The 21,684-nt window shown below is 46.8% G+C and overlaps 1 protein-coding gene across 16 annotated transcripts in view; it reads left to right on the top strand.

Moving 5' to 3' along the window:
* TRAK1 (trafficking kinesin protein 1) overlaps positions 1-21,684 on the top strand; it is a 180,451-nt gene that overhangs the window by 101,528 nt on the left and 57,239 nt on the right. For 2 of the 16 annotated variants that reach the window (XM_026496800.4, XM_026496799.4), the window contains exon 1: positions 11,331-11,409. The exons of 12 other annotated variants lie outside the window; for them this stretch is intronic. In XM_026496800.4, coding sequence (XP_026352585.2) covers positions 11,346-11,409 — 64 coding nt within the window. In that variant the 5' untranslated portion in view covers positions 11,331-11,345. Of the gene's footprint in view, positions 1-11,330; positions 11,410-19,027; positions 19,608-21,684 lie in introns of those variants that run through there. 2 more of the 16 variants (XM_057316092.1, XM_057316093.1) reach the window with 2 other exon arrangements.

Raw genomic sequence — 21,684 nt, 5'->3', positions numbered from 1 at the left:
TATTAAACTTCGCTTTCATAGAAACAGCTCTTTTTCTGGGCGATTCAAGAAATAATAAATGTAATGGTATAATTCCGTTAACAAGCAAAAGGGACCTGAACAGGTTTGGGAACAAACACAAATTACCCTCGGTAGGGAAGGTGCTCGATTCCTACGAGCCCATGTGGCCAGGCTGGAGAGACAGTGGTCTCTCTGCTGGGGGGCGGTGGCGGTGGGCGGTGGCAGCGGATGGTGGCGGTGAGCGGTGGCAGGCTCTCCGGGGGCCACGACGTCTTGTTGTGGCCCCAGGTCTGCCAGGAGTGCGTGGAACTCACGAAGGCTGCAGCACCTCTGTGTGCAGGTAAATTGTCCCCAGCAGTGTCGTAGTTCCGCCTCTCCTTGGACCAGTCCTCTGTGGTTTGGTCTGTTCCCGTTCATTTTTGGTAAATCTCTTTTCTCCTTCCTCTGCTTAACGGTGGACACTTAATCAGTCTCCCATCTTGGGGTCCCCTGCCTCCCCTGCCTCCTTTGCTTTAGCTGTTGCCTCTCTGGAGGCGGCTTCTGCATTTCTCTCTCCACCCACAGGATGCGTTGCCAGAGTTTCCCGTAAACTGAACGTGAGTTTGTCATCCTCTCGTCAGCTTTTCTTACCCGCTGCCTGACTTGCACGGAGGCCCCAGGCACCCAGTCACAGCTTGTGCCACGTCCCGTCCTTTGTGTCCTCAGGGGTGCCTTCTCTCCAGTCCTACATCCACAGATGCTCTGCACGCGTCTCCGTCCTGGTCCTGAGTGAGCTTGTTAATGTCACCACGAGCAAGTCATGGAACCTCTTTGGACCTCGGTTTTCTTTTTTTTCTTTTTCTAAGTTAAAAAAAGGTTTTGTGACTTTCTATTGGTGACATGGCATTGGGAGATAGTGTCCATTTATGATTTTCGGGGTGGAGAAAGCAGGGATGCTTGTCACTATTTGACAGAATCATGTTGCCGACTCCATTTCTCAGCCCTTAGTGCCTGGCCGTTGAGGGAACATAAACGGTCTTTAAAAGGGAGTGAGGTTTTAAAAATAATGTATCCTTTGGTCATAAAAGTGTGCTGATTGTCGATAATTTAGCAAAAATTAGGACAAAAAGATGACTAACTTAGCAACCACTTCTCATTTTTTGTGAGATATTTTTAAGTGGTTTTTTTCCCTCCAACAAATATATTACATATCTGGGAACATAATGCTTTACTTAATTATATACGTTGACCATTTCCCCATGGCGTTAAAGTTCTTGAAAAGTACAGTTTTCATTGTTGCTAAATATCCCATCATTTATATCTAATCATTGGTCTGTTATTGGGAATCTGGGCTGTTTCTGATTTCCTTCTATATCCGTAGGTGTCTGCCCAACTCATGATTTCCTTAAGGCGTATGTCTAGAAATTTACTTGGCTTGAAAATGTGGCAGTTTTTAAGTTTCTTTGAACTATATTATTACTCTTAGATTAAATACTAACTTACTGCAACAAAAGCAGCCCATTCTGGGTGAGCATATACTGAGTCATGAGATCATTAGGAGCCCAGAGGAATGAATGTTGAGGGAGTGGATGAGTAGGGCATCATTCCATGAAGTGCTAAGAGCTCATAAACTTCCTGGTGTTTTCCTCGCCTAAGAATGGTCGGCAGAGATTCGGAGATTGGTGGATACCTCGTTCTTTGGATTCAGAATTTTTTTGGGTTTCATCTCTAATTTCTGCTGGGTGGTTTGTATGTGGTGGTGGTTAATGATGAAGGGCCATCCATTGAGCGTTTATTACATTCCAGGCACTTTGAGTCCCCCTGCAGAGCTCAGAGGGGGCGACTGTTCTTATCCCCATTTTTAAGACGAGGAGGCCGAGATTCAGAGGGACCCTCCGTTGCCGGCGCAGGGTCACACAGGATGGGCGAGAAGCAGGGTCTCAGCCCAGCTGGACCAAGCCAATTCTTTTCCACGGTGTGATATCCTCAGTGCAGCCCAGGCCTTATCACCTGTGGTTTGAAAAGGTCTTATGTACTTTTGAGGTACTTAAAATGGACAGCATTTAACTTCGCCCTAGCTCTGACTTGTGATCTTCCCATCTTTTACCAAATCTTTTTATTGTCAAGACATCAAGCCATGTAGTGCTCAGAAGCACTTAGCCTGAAAACACCAAATTTGGTCTTGAAGGAGTCTGAACCCGTCCTACATGTTTTCTTACAAGACACCTAAGGAACAGTGTCTGACCCTTTTCTTGGTTTGTACAGGTTGTTACCCATTACTGAATGTTTGGAAAATGACAATAATAGATAATGACCTGAAGAAGATGATTGAAGTGCTCAATTTTGTGTGTGTGTGCGTGTTTAATTCAAAGTGTTATTAAGGGATCACCTTAAAATTTTCACCCAGGACCACTTCATGAGAGAGAACAGTAATGTATGTTGTCTGTGGAAGTTTAGTGAGGATTGAGAGATGCAGCTAATCTGTGGGGGGGTGGGGTGGGTGATGTCTATTTGAGGTTTAGGTAACTTCCCTATATGGTGAAGATTTTCCTCTTCTGAGTGGCTCCTAGAGAAGACAAGTCATGAGAGACCCAGCAGTCACCCTGTGTTAAACGAGGGCCTCATCTCCCTCATCTGCCAACTCCGTGTGTGACCTTGAGCAAATCTCATAGCCTCTTTGGGACTCAGATTTATTGTCTGGAAATTAGTCAGCGTTCAACATTCTGTGACTCTCTGAAATATGTCACGGAGCACTTTTTACTCTTTTGTCAAAGGTATTCCAGGACAAAGTTCTTTTATTGTTGTTATTTCTTGTTTTTGTCTAATTGCAGTTTCTTTTAAAGTATTTTTTCTGTATTGTATAGTAAGAGTTATGAGACTTTAATTTTCAGTTTTAAGAAATTGTTAAAAAGAAAAATCAGCTTCATAAATTAAAAAAAAAAGGTAGTTCTTGCTTTTTTAAAATAAAAGCGATATCATCGCTCTCAGGTGATAATTCTAGAGAAAATTTTAAAGAATTCTCAGAACACTATAGAAATATTGGCCTAATTCTCTAAGCACATTTTAAATTGCCTAGAACTTTTCTCATTAAGATTTAGATCTCTGCAAGGCTTATGTTCTAAAAGACTACAAGCTGTTGGAAATAATTTCCGTATTCATTGAGTAAATCCCAGGGGGGCAGAGCCCGCGTCTGTCTGCCTCGTGTTTGCATGGGCCAAAGCCCTCGGCCCAGTGCCTTGCATTAAATAAGTGTTTAATAAATGCTTCGTTAGTAAGAGAAAATGTAAAGATACATGTTTTTAAGTCAAAGTGTTTCTCCTTTTTAAAGGTAAAAACAAACAGAGCAAGCACGTGTGGAATACAGAGATTGTTTCGGTTTTTGCTACCTTCACAAGATCGCCTTCGTCTGATTAAAATCTGAAGTGCGGCAAAAATAGAGGCGACTGCAGTCTGCTCTGAGCCTAGACAAGTGAAATGGACAAATAACACCGGGTGCTTTCTGAAGGAGGGGGTGAATAGTTCCATGAGGTGGTGACAAAGGAGAAAACGTGGGGGAGGGGTGCCCTGGGCAACCCTAGGGATCTGTTCTCACCCAGGTGTTGTGTGTGGTGGGTTGGGTCGAGTGAGGTGAGGAAAGATAAATTATAGGCTTGGGGTGGAGGATGTGTTGGGGTTGGAGAAGGGATCTTATGCCCAGGGAAAACTTCTCATTTTCATTTGCCAACAAAAATGATACCAAAATGCTTACATTATAATATATTTATGAATAGTTGCCATGAATTTCTCTCCTGTAAATGCCCATGTTTTGGCCGTGTCCTTCTGCCATTCCAAGACTGGGGGCCGTGTTGTTTATGGGTGAGCATCGAAATGAGCCCTGGATTGTGCCTGCTCCCCTCTCTTGCTTCTCCCTCCCACGAGTGGACTCTCCCTTGGCCCATTTTCACTGCTTTTAGCTATCCAGGCGTCTGCAGGGGCAGAGGTGGGAGCAGAGCAGCCCCGGCTGCATGGACACTCCTCGCACGTAAGCCACACCTGGTTGCAGCATCCCCACCCCGGTGTGGGCCCAAGGGGAACTGGAGGACCTGTGCCCGGGGGCTGGTGCAGGGCAGCTGCACGCTGGCGTGCCTGATAGCACCTGCAGCTCTGGGCAATGGGCTCTGGTCAGCAGGATAGCCAGACACTCATCCCCGGGGGCAGTCTACCCACGTGGCCCCTAAGCTTACTCTGGCATCTGCCACCTGCCAGCTTTTTTTTTTTTTTTTCTTTTTTCCTCATCAAACCAGATTCCAATCTTGAGTATCTGTTCTTTTAAGACCAAAAATGCTTGGCAAGCAGTTCTGTACAGATTGACTGTTTTCCTTTTCGTGTCAATCCAGCACGTCTAAGACAAAGTTGGAACGGACTCAGGTGGGAAATTGACATGACAGCTCAGCTTGCACCCCCATCAGCTCCTCCTGCAGGATGCGCTCAGGCCAGAGAGGCTCCGAGTCACAGCAGGAGCAGAATCGGGGATGGGTGGAGCTTCTGGTTTGTGTTTTGAAGCCTGTGACATCTGCCATGTGACCTGGTGGTCCCAGGAATGGAATGCCCCATGCAGCCCCCCGAGGCTGCAATGAGCAAACTGGGAACTGTGGGACACATCTGAGCTCTGTGTCTTTTGCTTGTCCTTCTCGGACATACAGGCAATTTTAATAACTGCATCAAGGCCGGGCTGCACGTCGACTCTGCAGTGCTCTGCTGAATGCCGCCTCCCTGCCTTTGGATGTGTCTCTGAAAGCCAGACTTTGTTCTGCCCCAGAGAACCCTGGAGATGGCATGGGCGCCTGCTTTCCCTGTGCCTGAAATGAGGTGGAGATGGTTTGGGAGGGGGGTAGCTGACAGCAAGCTGTTTGCTAGCAGCCTGCCTTCTGCCACAGGAGCTCAGTGACTGGCAGCGGCCATGTTTTAAAAACTAAGATTGGAAAGAGAGCTCCCCAGAAGTATCCTCTCTGTAGCAGGTGCAGGGAAGGTCTGCTTGTAACGCTGTGTTTCACGCAAGCTGCACCAGCCCTCTCTGGGATGGAAGGCTATGAAGCCCATTTTTCTGTCTTCAGGCTCCTGGCCTCTGTTGGGTGCAGACAGAAGGCCAGCCACAGTATTTCCTGAACGGAGGAAAGTCCTAGAGACTGGGAGCATGTTCCAGAGGGGATTAGGGCCGTCAAGTGGTTCTGCTTCCTAGCAGGAGGGAAGCACGCAGGGAGCCATCCTTACACCACCTGCTTAAGTGGGTGGCAGCGCGTGGCCTGTGGCGAGTGCCGTGACATCCGATACTTTGGGGCAAACTCATAACTGCGTTATTTGTGCTTTAGTTATTCATTGTTAGTGTTTACTCATCTTTTAAATGTATTGAATAACTTCAAAATCATGTGTACATGTATGTATACGTTCAGGTATATATAGAAAGCCATTCCCTATGTACATGAATGTTTAATTCATATGCTCACAGAACTAATAATTAGAAACTTAGAAGTTAAATTCTTTTAAACATTTAAATCTGATCACAAATGTATTTCACAGATTCCCCTTAATGCTGCAGACCAAATCTATTAGATTCTCTGAAGTGCTTATAAAAGCAAACATACGGCTCACCTCGCAACACAGGACCCAGTCCTCGTCCTGCCCGGGTGTATCTGTGACCACAGCGTCAGGCCTTTCCGTTCTCCTACCTACCTGCCTCCTCATTCCATATCCGGTTGGCTTATTCCTAGCTACCCTACTTAGAGAAATGTTAATGTAATGCTTTATTAAAGATATTAGTGGCAGAGACTGAACAGTCATACACATCCACCCCCCCTACTTCTTCAGATGGTTTAAAAATATCTTCCTGTTATCATCTTTCCTGAATATACCAGTTGCCTCGTTCGCTTGGTTGCCCTTTTTGTCTTGGCGTTCCCCGATCATCACGGCCTTGACAGACTCACTGTGTTCCCTTTAAATGTCATTAACTATATTCTGTTTTTGTTGTTCAAATTGTCACAGCCTGGCCCTTGACTGTCCTTTTAAGCTGCCTTCTGCGTCATATCACTTCTGCCCCCAAGACCTTGTGGAGCCAACTCTGCTTTCTTGCAAGCCGGCGTTGTAGGCGGACCTTGATTTTTCCTGCCCGAAGGCATGGACTCAGCAGCTCTCCAAGGAGCCCTGTTGACATTTCACCCAAAGCTGGACACCAGAGTGTCGACCTGCTGGTCGTGGGTGGAGTGGTATCCTTGCTAGGCCACTTTCTTGACAGAGCCGGAAATACTATTTCTTTTTAGTATCTCAGAGTCCCATTGATATTTTCCATTTAGTTCTTTCATGACCATTTTTAATTTTTTTCTTAAAAAGACTTCACAGTTTTTTAAAAAAGATTTATTTATGTGAGAGAGAGAGCGAGCATGAGTGGGAGAGGCAGAGGGAGAGGGAGAGAGCATCTCAAGCAGACTCCCTGCTGGGCGTGGAGCCCCACCCAGGGCTCTGTCTCACATCTTGAGCCGACACCGAGAGTGGGACGCTTAACCGACTAAGCCACCCAGGTGCCCCCACGATTTGTTTTTTGCTGTGAGATGCCAGCTTGAGTTTTTATCTCCTTTGTCTTCTTTTTTTTTTTTTCTCCTTTTATGTTTCATTTGTAAAACATCATAGATGTTTTCTTAGCTGTCAGTGGGAAGACTGTAGGGGTGGCTCATGCCCCATTTCTATCCAGATGCTCTTATTGCTGAGTGATCCTGGGCCAGAGTCTTAAAGGGTCTGGGTCCCCTGTCGTCATGTGCACAGGGAGGGGCTGGTACTTAGCAAGCAGGGTCTGAGGAGTGAGTGAGCTGGAAAGTGCTGGCTGCCTGTGTGCAGCCTCATGTCCTAGATGGTCCTGGGTGAGGTGGGTGAGTGAGAGGTGGCTTCTCTGAGGCTGCTCCTGGGACCTGTCCCTGATCCCGAGTCTCCCAGGGTGGGGTGGTGATGGGGGCAGCCCAGGCCTGGGGTGGGGGTGGGGGAAACTGGCTTTTTCAGCTGCAGGAAGCCGCGGGGGGGGGGGGGGGGGCGGGGGGGCGGGGGGGGGATGAGTGGGAGGGAAGGCTGGGACCCTCGGGGCAATGGGACTCTTGGAGGAAAGTGTGGTTTCGAAGGCAGATACACCTGGATCTTACCCTCAGCGCCATCTCTGCAGAGCTGCGGAGGGATTGCTTTATCCGTCTGAGCCTATAAAATGGGAGTTCTGGTGTAGATACTCACTTTGAATCTTGCTTAAAGCTCACGGAAGTCACCCACCAGTGATGTTATTTCCTTTGTACTTGTTGATACACTCTGTTTTCTTTCCTATTTTCTTAAGACATGAATTGGATACGTACAGTCTTTGCAATTGATGTAAGTTATGTTCAGTAATATATTACTGTTTAGAAATGCGTCCCCCGCCCTGCCCCCCGCCAACTGTCACACCGGCTTTCTACTGTGAACCCAGTGCCTTTTCATTAATTATGCGGGGACAAGCCAAGACGTGATGTTTCTACCTCATTTCCCTAATTATAGCTTAGAAAGTTGTACTCTCTTTTTAATTGTACGGGCTTACTTATGTTTTTAAAGAATTTGAGTGATGAGGATGATCGGAAACTAATATTTATTACAAACTCACTTTGTCCCAGGCACTGTGCTGAGTGCTCTGCCATCCATTAATTAATTAAAACCTCGCCTCGTCTCTGAGGCAGGTATTATAATCACCCCATTTAACAGATAAGACTCTGTGTCTAAGAAGGTCACAGATATGGTAGATGAGGAGCCTGGACCAAACCTCAGGCCATCTTACTCCAAAAGCTCATGCTCTTAACTATGAAATTAAACTGCCTGATATTAGTCCGTCTGTCGTCCGTCTGTGTGTCCATCTATCTGTCCATCCATTTATCCATTATTCTTTGCCTTTATGATGATGTGTTACAAATATAGTATTTTTAAGAACTCATAGTGCAGGAAGGGAAATGTGCATGGCTTTGACTTTCTGTGATGCTTTACAGTTTGCATTTCCCGTTCGTTTATTACATCATCATTTTGCAAATTCACATTGGACCCTTTCCCCCAGACATAGTGGATCGAACCTGTTGAGTGTACTGATATTTGAGGAATCTGTTAATTGTTGACGGGAGGCTTAGAATCATCTTTTTAGAAACACCTTAAGGAACTTTATTTATTATTATTTTTTTAGATTTTATTTATTTGAGAGAGAGAGGGGGCACAAGAGGGGGAGCAGCAGGCAGAGGGAGAAGCAGGCTCCCTGCTGCACAGGGAGCCCAATGTGGGACTTGATCCCAGGCCCTGGGATCATGAGCTGAGCCAGACAGACACTCAACCGACTGAGCTACTCAGGTGCCCCCATCTTGAGGAATTTTTACCAAAACCTTAGAAAAAGCTTGGGGCACGAGTCTCTGCTCACGTTTTCTGAGGAATGACATGTGGGAGGGCCACATGGGGGTTTGCTATGGGGCTGTTGAGAGGTGCCGTCCTTGCCAGAGAGAGACATGATGGAGGACCAGAGGGAGAGATGTTCAGATAATGGGGGCAGGTATAGCTGGAATTAAAATCGTTGGCTGCTGACTTTAAATAGGCAGATGTCCTAGAAAATCTTAAATGTGTATCTAAGTTGGGGTCAGGCAGAGGGAAGGGCAGGGCTTAAAGTGAGTGAGGGAGGCGTTGGGGTCTGCTCTCTCCATTGCCCAGGAAGAATTTGGAATTGGGTGGGGAGGGCCGCAGGTCCTCCGGGGTGTAGCTGGCAGCTGGGGAACAGCATGACCAGAGGCAGGAACCCCGCTTTCCACGCGGGGCAGGACATGCTCTCACAGTGTGCAGGCTGGGCCAAGTGGGCTCAGTTGTCCACCCCTGGCAAGTGGGACGATCTGCTTGTAGCATCTTGTGCTGGTGGACAAGCACGGCCTGGTGAAACCACAGGACGCTGAAGTAAGCAGGGGGTACCTGGAGCTGGGAGAAGCGTCTGGAACCTATACGGGGGACAGGAAGCCAGCTCTGGGGACCTCACAACACAGCATTAAAGACTCATCTGCTTCCCATGATTTAGGAAGGTTGAGATATATTTATCCATAGTACAGATTCTGCCCAAGAGTCTATATATAGGGTTTGTAATTGTGTGTGTGTATGTATGTGTATAAATATATATGTGTGTAAATATACATACACAAACATAGAGTTTTCTTCTTAAAATTTTTTTTTTACTCAAATGCGGAGAGACACACACAGACACTGTATATATTACTTTCCCCGATCTATCCATCCTATTGATGTACCTCACCATTGGAAGTGTGGTCTGGGGACCAGCATCATTGCCGTCACGTTCGAACTTGTTAGAGATGCAGACTCTCGGGCCTGCTACACACCTGCTCCATTGGAATCTGCATTTTACCAAGAGCTCTGGGGGCTTCACATTAACTCCCAGAAGTCCTGCCCTCGAGGGATGTCTCCACCTTTGTTAATGGAGGCATCATATGCCACTGGGAGAATAAAGGGAAATTGTCCCTGTTGGGTCACCAGAGGAGAGACACATGCCCTCTCAGTAGTGGAAAAGAGACTTTTACTATTACTCGTTCACAAATTATTATGGCCTTGAGTAGAAAATTAAGAGAAAAACCCATCAAAGCCCACGCTGCTGCTGGTGATGCCAGTGGATCGTTACAGTATCCAGCCCAGAGGCTGGTGAGGTTCTGTAGGTAGTTTCGTTTTAGGGCATTGTTTTTCGAGGGAGATTTTTGGCCCCAGAGGACATTTGGCAGTGTCTGGAGACATTTTTGGTCCTTACGTCGGCAAGGAGAGAGAGAGAGAGTGGTGCTTCTGGCCTCTAAGTGGGTAGAGGCGAGGGGTGCTGCTAAACACTGCGAGATGCCCAGACAGCCCCCCACAGCAAAGAATGATCTGACCTTAAGTGTCAGTAGCACTGAGGTTGAGAAACACTGGTTTAAGGGATGGAGTTACCTACAGTAAGTCCAGAATCTGTTTAATTATCCATTACTCCTTTTAATGAGATATTTAAAACATGCCAGACGCTTAGAACTAATAAACAGTAACTCCTTTTTTTTTTCTTTAGGAAATAAAACATTATAGGGGCACCTGGGTGGCTCAGTCGTTAAGCGTCTGCCTTTGGCTCAGGTCATGATCCCGGGGTCCTGGGATCGAGCCCTGCATTGGGCTCCCTGCTCCGCAGGGAACCTACTTCTCCCTCTCCCACTCCCCCTGCTTGTGTTCCCTCTCTTGCTGTCTCTCTCTCTGTCAAATAAATAAATAAAATCTTTAAAAAAAAAAAAGGAAATAAAACATTGTAGATGCACTTAAAAGGACAGTTGCAAAGCCCCATTCCCTCCCTCCCTAGAGGCAGCCACACCGTTTTGCAGGTGGGCTGTTGCCTTCTGTTGTTTGTACTCGGATCACACACGTGAGTGTGCATGAAACACTATATCGAGTTGCCTGGGCCCCTTTGTCATGGTGTTCTCCCCTGTTTGTATGTGGCAGGCCGTTTTCCCAGAAGTTTGAGCAAAGGCATGAGCAGCGGAGCAGAACTGCATCTCAATGGAAATATTTCCATTTTCTGAGTAATTCACATTTCCTTTAGGTGGTGGTTAAAAATGTTAAGAAAAGGTGTTTAATGTATTAAATAAGGTTGGTGAAAGAAAATCAAAAGTAATGGTTGCAGATTTTAGAAGGTGGCATTTTTCAAATGTGGACTCCGAGGAGGCCCAGAATCGAGCATATATTCTTGTCCTTAACATTTGTTGGAAGTGATGATGGTGGCAAGGCCCCCGGACCCCACCTGCCTGCACCCTCCTTTCTCCCTGGGTGGCACCTCCCAGCCCCTGCTCCCAGCATCCTTGGAAGACATTTCCAAGGATGGAAATCTCTGCATCATTTTCCAGAGCTGGCCAGTTTCTATGGCAACTGTTAGATTGAAAGATGATCAGCAAGCGGGAGGCCAGAGCGGGAGGCAAGGCTCGAGTGAGACCTCCGGGTGGTGGTGTGTGTCCCTGACGTCACCCTCCTCGCGTCTGGATAGGATGATAACGGATACTCCCATTCAGGGCTGCTGGCCGCTGTCGCTTTATTAGCAGGGCTGCTGGGGGCTCCGACAGCTCTGCAAATTGCCTCTCTTTCTGCTCCTCCTGTCCTCGCCCCACCAGAATTCTGCTTTTCACGGCCTCTTTTCTCTTTTGGCTGCAGACTGTCATTAGGAATGCACAGCTTAATTCCGGTGTGTTTCAGGATGCTCTTCTGCCCAGTGTTCTGGAAGGGCAGGGAGGCATGGCAGTGTTTTACTTGATGTTGATGGCGCTGTGAAGTCCGTTTTTTCCTCTGCAAGAATACTGACTATGCAGAAATTTATTGAAGCGGATTATTATGAACTAGACTGGTATTATGAAGAATGCTCGGACGGTAATTATGGCCCCCCGCGAAACAGAGCAGGAATGTGTAGGGGCATTGTCTCCCTCTGGGGTAGGGTGGTGGTCCTGAAACCTTGCCTGGGGACACGGGCAGGAGGTGGGGGGGCACTGGAACCAGCGCCACCGTAGGCATGCATGGCTCTGACAGTTCTGAAGGCATGGTGGACGATATGGCAGGTGGGCAGGGCTCGTTGAGAATCCTCGGCGCTTAGTCGGTCTTTGCTCAGAAGGGCAGATGGTATTGGTGTGCTGGACTTGTGAGCATTATACTTCTCCTGGATTGAATTCTCTCTGGGGTGAGGCGTGAGTGTGGTGTTGATGCGTGTGCATGCGCTTGTGTGTGTGTGTGTGTGTGTGTGTGTGTGTGTGTGTGCACGCAAGGGGAGATGTGTTCGGTGACCTCTGTGCAATTGGCGGGGCTGGGAAAGAGTGTATTCAGGAGGTGGCTCTCTGGACAGTTGGCAGCAGGCCTGGAAGAATCCTTCCTTTCGGGAGCCCAGACCTGGGGGCCCCTGGGGAGGCTGGAGAAAATGCAGAAGCAGCTTCCCACCCAGCAGGCAATTCAAATGAATTTTGCTTGTGGGATCCCACAGAGATATGGATGTGGGGAGCCGTTGGGAGGGGCTCTCCTTCTGTCACCGGCTCCTGTGTGCAGGGAGGGTGTGGCACATTCCAGAGGAGACTGGGTGGAGTTTGTGTGGCCGGACAGGCCTCGGGAGGTTTCGGGTACCCAGAAAATAGCACTGAGGTGCGTTCTCAGAGAGGCCACAGGAGAGGGCCCTTAGGCTCCTGTGATGTTGGGCCTCAGAATCGTGTAAGACACAGTGGATCTGTCTTCTTTAATTTCTTCTTCAAAATGACCCTCAAATCACATGTCTTTTGTATGCCCCCGCCACACACGAAAAGAACACAATTAGTATGTGTGCAGTCTGAGGGTCTGGTCCCTAGGGTTGCTATGTTCTCAGCCCCGCACGAGCCATTCATAGGTAAGGTGACTGTTTCCTAATTGAATCGGGAGTTTCAGACTGCTCTAACCATGACCACATTCGATGAACCAGAATGATGTAGCAGGTTGGGGGCCGGCCTCATCAGCAAGCTGAGGAACTACATGATTATCTCTTGTCTGCTGATTTCTGCCTTGACCAACGGCTACAGGAGAGGGACTGGGAGGTTTCCTCGGGTAGGGTGGGTGTGTATGTAACTGTGCTGAGAAACTTTCCCAGTTGAGCCCCACTGTCTCCCAGCATTCGGTGAGGACAGCGTCATGTGGAGTCCGTGTGCGTTTTTAAATATCCTGAGTAATGGTGGTGGTGGGCAGCTCCGAGGGCCTTCCAGGGAAAAGGTGACTGGATCCTTTTTCTTGTTTGGATAGGTTATTCTTGAAGCAGGTTCCCATCCTGTTACCCGACTCCAAGAGGCAATGATAGGGATGCGTCTTTTCAGAACTGTCAGTGAACTTGTGTAGTTTCCTTGGTGATTTGGGACTCACTGAGCCCTCCCTAACTTTTTAAAGTATGGACCTCAGTGGATCACTGGAATGGGGAGTGTAAGTTCCAGCAGAGTGCCTGTCCCAGACTGTGGATGAGCTGGGTGTGGCCATGGCTCCCACGGATCCCTCCTAGAAGTGGGGGAGGAAGCTTTCTTACTGTCTTGACCCAATTGCTACACCGTCCAGCTCTCTTTACACCCTCGTCCTTGGGAATAAAGCCAGTCGCTCGTGGTAGTCAGTCTGAGGGGTGAGAGGAGGCCGCTGACTCTTATCTGGGTGTCTGTCAGAAGGATTTTCTTACCCAGCCATTTCTCAGTTGAGTCTTTTGGCCCAGAGGCAGCCAGATCTCTCTTCTTCCAACTGAAAGGAAAATGGAAGGAGAGGCAACTCATCTGTCCAAGGGTAAATCAGTGTTGTTTGCAGTTACTGTCTGCGTGTGTGTTGAGCAGAATACTTTCCTTTACCCTCTGTTCCAGTTTGGATGAAGGGGAGAGGGCCATTGGGACAGAATTTACTGGGACAACTGGCATTTTCATAATCCCATTTTTAAAACAGCAAAACAGGGAATACAAGGGACAGAAACCCAGAAATCATCTAGTTGAGAAAATCCAGGGGATTGGGATTTCAAGTAAATGCTAGTTTTGTAGTTAATTCCTTTACTCATTTCTCACTAGTTGGGTTCTTTCCTGGCCCGTGCAGTTGGTCTGGAAATGCCATTTGCCTTTGTTTATATATGCATCTTTAAAATTGCAAATGAAATAGCCCTTTCGTCTCCCAGTCCTGACCTACCTGAGGAGGCCACGTAGGAGGAGACACACAGCACTGCTTTGTCTCTCTTGTCATTTGGCATTTGAATCGTTAATGAGGGAAACTTCTAGGGAACTTTCCATATTAATGACAGAAGATGAGTCAAATGTTTTGAAAAAGATGCAAAATCATCATTTATGTCAGAGTTACTGACTCACACTTACGTTGCAGGGTTAGCACTGAAAAGTAATATATATATATATATATATATATATATGAGTATCGATTGCAGGACAATAGGACCCCTCTTTAAAAATTGGAATTAAAAAACAGCTGCTGTTCTCTTTTCTCTCTGAGGTTTAGGAAAGCTTTATTTGGTGTCAAATGACCGTATCCTTCCCCCTTTTAGTCTTAGTTATGGAATCTTGCACACCATTTTCCCCACCCCCCCAAACCAAAAACAGTAAGACCCCAGATGGTGTAACAAAGGGCATGGGGCCTGGGCTTAGAATAATAAGAAATTGGAGGGGTTGGGTGCCTAGTACCTTAAAGTCATTTTTAGAGATTTGAAACAGCCAGCTCTCAACACAGTATAGCGTGGCCACCGCGGAATTTGTGCAGATAAACCAGTTTTAACTGTGGTGTCAGACAGGGTCATGGCTACCTACATTGGATGTGTCCTCCCTCTAAAGCCTGGCAGATTATGAAAATCGCCCACTTATTTAAAAAGAAGATTCTTGGATTTACTCCAGACCCAGAGAGGTCCTGAGAAATCTGAATTTTTAGCACATGATTCCTTACGTTAATATGCATAATTAAAGGTGGTCTTTACATCAGGTGTGTTTGGGAAACTGTGCCAATGTCAGTGGAGACCAGGTCTGGAAAATAATTCTTTAGGTCTGTCACAGAATCTTCTGTTGTTTCTTGGCTACGCTGGTCACTTAAAAAAAAAAAAAGTATACTTTTAAAAACTGTGACACCGTTTTAATATTTCAAAAGGCTTGGGTTCAAGTGTATGTCTTTAAGTTAAAGAGAGCGTACTTTTGTAATGACTCTCGAAGTATGGAGATTGCCAGAAAGTGCACTGGCGTGGAGTTTCTGAGGCCCATTTTGCACTCTGCATGGTTTGGGCACATCCTGGGACCTCTGTGAGCCTCTGTCAACTCAGATGCCCCGTCTGGAAAGTGGGGATAGACACAATGACCAGAGCCATAGTGAAGGGCTGTTGAAAATACAGTTGACTCTTGAACAGTGTCGGGGTTTGGGGTACAAACCCCCCCCACACACACAATAGAAAAATCTGTGTAGAACTTTTGACTCCCTCAAAACTTAACTACTAATAGCTTACTGTCAACCAGAAGCCTTGCCAAAAACATAAACAGTTGATTGACACATTTGTATGTTGTATATATTATATGCAGTTTTCTAGAAAAAGTAAGCTAGAGAAAAGAAAATGTTATTAAGAAAATCACAGGAGAAAATATATTCACAGTACCGTACTGCATTTATTGAAAAAAATCCACATATAAGTGGACCCATGCAGTTCAAACCCATGTTGTTCAAGCGTCAACTGTAAAAGCTTTCTGTAAACGGTGACGTGCTGGGCCAGTGCTTAATTTTATTTTCTCAGAAATAGTCTAGTTAGTAAGTTCTTTTTAAAAATCCCTCTCAGAAGGTGAGTGGCATTTTGAACAAGGGTATAGTATCTTTTTTTAAAAAGATTTTATTTATTTGAGAGAGAGAAACAGAGAGAGAGCGAGCAGGAGAAGGGGGAGGGTCAGAGGGAGAAGCAGATGCCCCGCTGAGCAGGGAGCCAGATGCAGGGCTGGATTCTGGGACCCTGGGATCATGACCTGAGCCGAAGGCGGACTCCTAACCAACTGAGCCACCCGGGCGCCCCAGGCTATGGTATCTTTAGCACCTGTTTCTTGCTAGTTTCTCATATACCTGCACACCCTCATTGCCTGCTGTCCAACATTGTAGGTGTGAGTGTCGGGGCGGGGGGTGGTCTCCCTCCTGCTGGTCGTATCACGGGGAAGCTTCGGTGGACGGCTGAGGAAGTTGTTCCTTGGGCTTCTTACTCCATAGTGAAAAGTCCGTGACGATACACAGGGGCTGTCATGTGTGCCCTGTTAACTTGCTTGACTGCAGTGACCTCTAAAATGCCACCCCAAGGTGGGGCGTGGCTAATTTGGGAGTAAAGTTTTGTTGGAGGTATTTTAAACATTCATTGAAAAATTGTTCCTAGGTTTTGAGATGATTTTTTTTTCTCTTTTCTTTTCTTTTTTTATTTATTTGACAGAGAGAGACAGCCAGTGAGAGAGGGAACATAGGCAGGGGGAATGGGAGAGGAAGAAGCAAGCTCCTAGCAGAGGAGCCTGATGTGGGGCTAGATCCCAGGACCCTGAGATCGTGACCTGAGCCGAAGGCAGATGCTTAATGACTGAGCTACCCAGGCGCCCCCTCTAGATGATTTTCTAATGTTCCTGCACTTTTGTGTCAATGCAAGCAGGCCTCCCATGTGTTCTTTTTGTGTTTATTGTGGGATGCACCTTTGGAAGCGGAGGATGGCTTTTTCCTTTCCAGACACAGCACCCTTCTGAATGGCTGTAAAAGTGACTTGAAAAAAAAAAAAAAGGAAGTATAAATGCATAGTTTAACTGTCTGTTCTTTGGGAAAGTAGCGGTAATGTCTTCCCTCTGAGGTCGATGCAAGCCCAGAGCCCAGGTTTTGAAGCATGATGTTTCTCTTATTTATTTATTTTTAATGGCATAAACAAAGTCCTTGGACCATGACCCTCAATGATGGGGGGCCCTGCTAAAATGGGACCAAGAAGTGGAAGGAGGGGGGCGCTTGGAGCACTGAGAGAGGTCTGCACAGTGGATGGCACCGGGGAGGAGAGGACAGAAGGACACTAATGGCAGGGGGGTGCAGTGGGGTCGGGCGGGCAGGGGGAGGCACAGACCATGGAGCTCAGGAAGTATACAGCTCACATCTTGGAACAAAGGGGCACTCTCAGGAGGGCTGCTGTCCAGTGGGACTTGTTGTGACAATGGAAACAGTCTGTGCCGTGCTGTCTAGTATGGTAGCCACTAGCCACGTGTGGCTCTGGAGCACTGGAAATGTGTCTAGCATGACTGAATTTTGGATTTTATTTAATTTTAATCAATTTAAATTTGACTGTAAATAGTGGCTTGTCTCAGGACAGTGCATGGTAGACCTTCAGGACAGTGACACCTCTGACAGTATATTGAGTAGATCTAGAGAGGGACACTTGCAGAAGGAAGCCCCTCTACCCCGCAGGAGGCCACACTTCCTGTCCAGCGTTCCCAGGGACGGTCCATAACTCAGTCCCTGCCTCTCCTCCCCGGTGCCCCAGTGTCTGGTCCTTGCCTCTAGGCCAGCACACATACCTGACTCTTCCTGGGGCCGAGCTCCATCCAGAGGTCCAGGATCTCCCACTTAGCACAGGCATTCCTAGGCTTTCTTGCTTTGGCTTTTGAAGAAAGTACTCTGTCAGAGAAGATGTTTTTTGGCCCGTCTCTGCCTTTAACCTTGAAATGAATGCAGGTGTGGATAAGATTTGAGAATTCCTTAACATCCCTAGGGGGCTGGGCGGGGGTGGGGGGGAGGAGAAATTGGGGGTGGGAGGCAGGGAATATCCTGAAGGACTAAACCCAGAAATATGAGGTGACATGGAGAGTCTAGGATGGTTTTGTGTTCAAAATGCTGTGTCCTCAGTGTTTATTATATAATATACATAGACTTGGGCATCATTTGTTAAGGATAGCCTAGATTTGAGTTAAAAGCTGAGTAGAAACAACTTGGTGATGAGTCATCACTTGAGAGTATTTTCAAATACATGAAATCAGCTTTTGTTTTCATTTGTACACACCGTGCCCCAGTACGGTATCCTACACATCTTCTAGTCAGTCTGATATTTGGTGAATGAATAATGCACAAGGTGGAGATCCCCCCTCCTATCCTCCCTCCCTCCCTCCCTTGCCAGCGTTTCAGACTCACTGTCATTTGAATTGAATTAAGCCCAATTTGATGCCATTTATTGAGATTAAATGGCATTTTTTTTCTGAGTGTGTATCCTCATAAACATTGTATTTAAAGCTTATGCAGATTTTCAAAATGTGATTTTAAAACCCCTGCCACTGAATTTCTGCTAAGCCTTCTTTTTATAAAGAATACCTCTTTAATGTTGTACAATGTAGTAGTCATTTTCAGGTTCCAAAATATTAGCCAGACAATGCATATGTCTCTAGGGTTTTATTTTTAAATAGCATTTTTATTGTATTCTGGTTTGCTATTTGAGGCACTCATATGGTCTTATATTTGTTTTTATGGAGGTAGCAATTCGATGCAGCAGACATTTTTAGCTACCAAAACAGGATCTGCAGACCTACGGATCCAAAGCTGAAAGAGACCTAGCGCCCCGCACCTGTGCAGGGAATGCTGTATGATGGTCTTGGCTCGGCTGAAAGCCTCCCTCTTGGTGACCTGGGGGAGGTGAATGGGCAAGAGCTGGGACAGGTCTCCTGCTGTGGCTTTTAGGAGCAGGGACACCCACCACAGGGTAGCTGGGAGGCGGCCGAGGCACAGAAATTGCAGAATGTGCTGCAATTCTCAGCTGCCAGCGCTCGGGGCCACCTTCCAGTGGCTTTGATGGAAGAACCTGCCATTTTCACTGTTAAAGGCAAAATCAGACAGTACAGAGGAATTGGTACTGAGATACACAATTAAACTGTGGATTCTTCTTCCAAGCAACACTGTTAACTGTTAGACTTTAGCTTTTTTTCCCCCCTTATCCTAGCAATTAGAATTTATAAATTTGCCTGTGAATACACAGATTTAGGATGAGAGCGGGGGTTATAAACGCAGATTTAAAAACAGCAAATGCAATGTATTATTACCAAAAGAGTGAATTGAGCTTAAAATAGGTAATGGTTACTGCCATGTGTTTGTTTTTTTCCTTTTGCTAGGAGTCAGAGTGATCACTTCCTTCCCTGTTCAGCACTGTGTCAGGCTGTTGTCAAAGTCAGATTGGTCTCAGAGGTGCCTGGGTGGCTCAGGTTAAGCGTTTGCCTTCAGCTCAGGTCATGATCCCAGGGTCCTGGGATCGAGCGCTCTGTCTGGCTCCCTGCTCAGCAGGGAGTCTGCTTCTCCATCTCCCTCTGCCCCTCTCCCCTGTTCATGCTCTCCCTCAAATAAATAAATAAAATCTTTAAAAAAAAAAAAAAAGATAAAAGCTTGGTCTCAGTTCCTGGAGCACGCCCACTGAAATTCTCTCATCCGAGGGCATTGGGCAGTTATTCACCAGGACAGCTGCTCTGTTGGGGTCCTACCTTTAGTCAGGTGTACCTGCTTCAGGCTTGTTTGGTATTGCCCTGTGCTGTTGCTATGAAACTTGCAGGGAGCTACCATTCCTCATTGCTTCTGGGGGGAGGAAGAGTGGAGAGAAGAATCTGGAGGTGGAGAGCTTACCTGCAGCCCTGCACCTGCCTGCCCTCCTCCCCTCTGAGTCAACGGCACCTGGTGGGGTCAGCCTGGGGCAGGCAGGGCATTCCCATTCTGGCAGGTGCTCCTCCCCGCCCTGCCTCGCCCCACACTGTCCCTCCTCCCAGCTCCTTCCGGTCCGTCCTGGGTGACGCTGGGCCAATTCCCTGTGCACACCCTCCACTCCAGCTCAACCAGGGAATGTCCTCTGCCCCGTCCAGGGCCCGGCGTGTGCCCCAGGGGCCCAGGCTCCAATGGCTCCTCTGGGCAGACAGCTGGGAGCTACCCCAAGAACCACCCCTTAGGGCCATGTTTGGGCTTTGGGGTGACTTCAGCAATGTCCCTGAGAGATGTGGGAAGGGAAGAAGAGTATTTTGAGTATGACTACCAGAATGAAGAGAGGAAGACCCCTGTTGAGCAGCATGAAAGCCTGGACCTCTTGGAAGAGGGTAAATTCTGTACTTTGTTCAAATCTGACCCTTTCCCTGTTAGCGTCTAACTGTTTTACTGATCTCACAGCACTCTTCTATTTTCCTATTGAGGTGTAACTTCAAGTACACAGATCTTATGTGGTGAGTGGCTTGTAATGACCCCCGTGTAAAACCACATGCAGCATGTCTAGCACCCTGAGAAGGCCCCTCGCACCCCAGGAGGGAGACCATGGTCCTGGCTTCTGTCACCTTAGATCTGTGTGCTCCTTTGTTCTTGATCTATGCAGGTGGAATCAAGTCGTGTGCATTAATTTGTCTGGCTTCTGGTGCTTAACCAATTCATACATGTTATTGCAAATATCAGTAGTTGTCTGGTTGTTTGTTTTTTCCTCTGCGGCATTCCAGTACTCTTTTTGAAGAGTTTTAGTTGTTTTCTTGTGGCTGAATGGGTTTTGGTAAGTTAATGGGCAAGAGACTGAGTCATTATTAAATAAAGTATGTTTTTGTGCTGGCGTTATTTTTATTTTGTTATTTTTTATGTTTAAATTCAATTAATTAACATAGAGTGTATTACTAATTTCAGGGGTAGAATTTTTTTTTTTCAAGATTTTATTTATTTATTTATTTGGCAGAGAGAGAGAGAGAGACACCGCCAGCGAGAGAGAGAAAACAAGCAGGGGGAGTGGGAGAGGAAGAAGCAGGCTTCCAGCAGGGAGCCCGATGCGGGCTTCGATCCCAGGACTCTGGGATCATGCCCTAAGCCGAAGGCAGACGGTTAATGACTGAGCCACCCAGGCACCCCTCAGGGGTAGAATTTAGGATTCATCAGTTGCATACAGCACCCAGTGCTCATTACATCACGTGCCCTCCTTAATGCCCATCACCCACCCACCTCCCCTCCAGCAACCCTCAGTTTGTTTATTTCCTATAATGTGCTGGCATTATTTTTAAAAAATCATTAATCACTGTTTTGAAATAGGGATTTTTAAAAAAGAACCAAACTTCAGATTCTTTCTTTTCTTTTTTCTTTTTTAAAGAATTATTTATTTGAGAGGGAGAGAGTGAGCAGCGGTGGGGCAGGGGTGTGGGTAGTAAGGGGCAGAAAGAATCTCAAGCAGACTCCCTGCTGAGCGGGGAGCCATGACCCTGAGATCATGACCTGAGCTGAAATCAGGAGTCGGTGGCTTAACCGACTGAGCCACCCAGGCTCCCCAAAGTGGTTATTCTTTTTTATTCTTTTTTTTTTTTTTTTCTTTTAAAGTAGGCTCCACTCCCAGCATGGAGCTCACCATGGGGCCTGAACTCACAACCCTGAAGTCAAGGCCTGAACTGAGATCAAGAGTCAGATGCTAAACTCACTGAGCCACCCAGGTGCCCCTCGGATTATTCCAAATAGAAAAGTGCAAGGGCTGATGTTGAAATCACCTTGGGAACCCATCATCAGCTCTATCAGAGGGATGCTGCTTTTGGACAAGGGGGAGAGTGTTAATAATAGGCCCAAAGGCTTGGTGTGAGTTTCCTAGTTGGGCTTCTCTGGCTTTCACCCACAGCCCAGAGAAACCCCAGAGAAAGGGATTTTTGGGGTGCAACTGAATGTTTAAACACTGACTGCATGTATGTCCTTTAGGTCTTGAGTAAAAACAATGTGAATACCTTTTCAGAATTCTGCTCTGTGATGATCTATTTTCATGTCTCAACGTACTTTTTATTTTATTTTATTTTTTTTTATTTATTTATTTTTAAAGATTTTATTTATTTATTTGACAGAGATAGAGACAGCCAGCGAGAGAGGGAACACAAGCAGGGGGAGTGGGAGAGGAAGAAGCAGGCTCATAGCGGAGGAGCCTGATGTGGGGCTCGATCCCAGAACGCTGGGATCACGCCCTGAGCCGAAGGCAGACGCTTAACCGCTGTGCCACCCAGGCGCCCCTCAACGTACTTTTTATTTTAAAAATTATTTATAATTGGCCATATACCAGAAGTGTTTTTCTTTTGAGGTGTCTGTCCTGAAAATATTAACATTTTACCTACAGGCCAGTTAAAAGCATTACACTGGAGAAATCAGGGAAAGGGAACAGCCAGAAGAGAGCCAGGG

This window comes from Ursus arctos, unplaced genomic scaffold (assembly GCF_023065955.2).
Source record: "Ursus arctos isolate Adak ecotype North America unplaced genomic scaffold, UrsArc2.0 scaffold_20, whole genome shotgun sequence".
NCBI classification, from domain to species: Eukaryota; Metazoa; Chordata; class Mammalia; order Carnivora; family Ursidae; genus Ursus; species Ursus arctos.
Note: the sequence above shows the minus strand (reverse complement) of the source record. Positions and strands in the feature narration are given on the sequence as shown.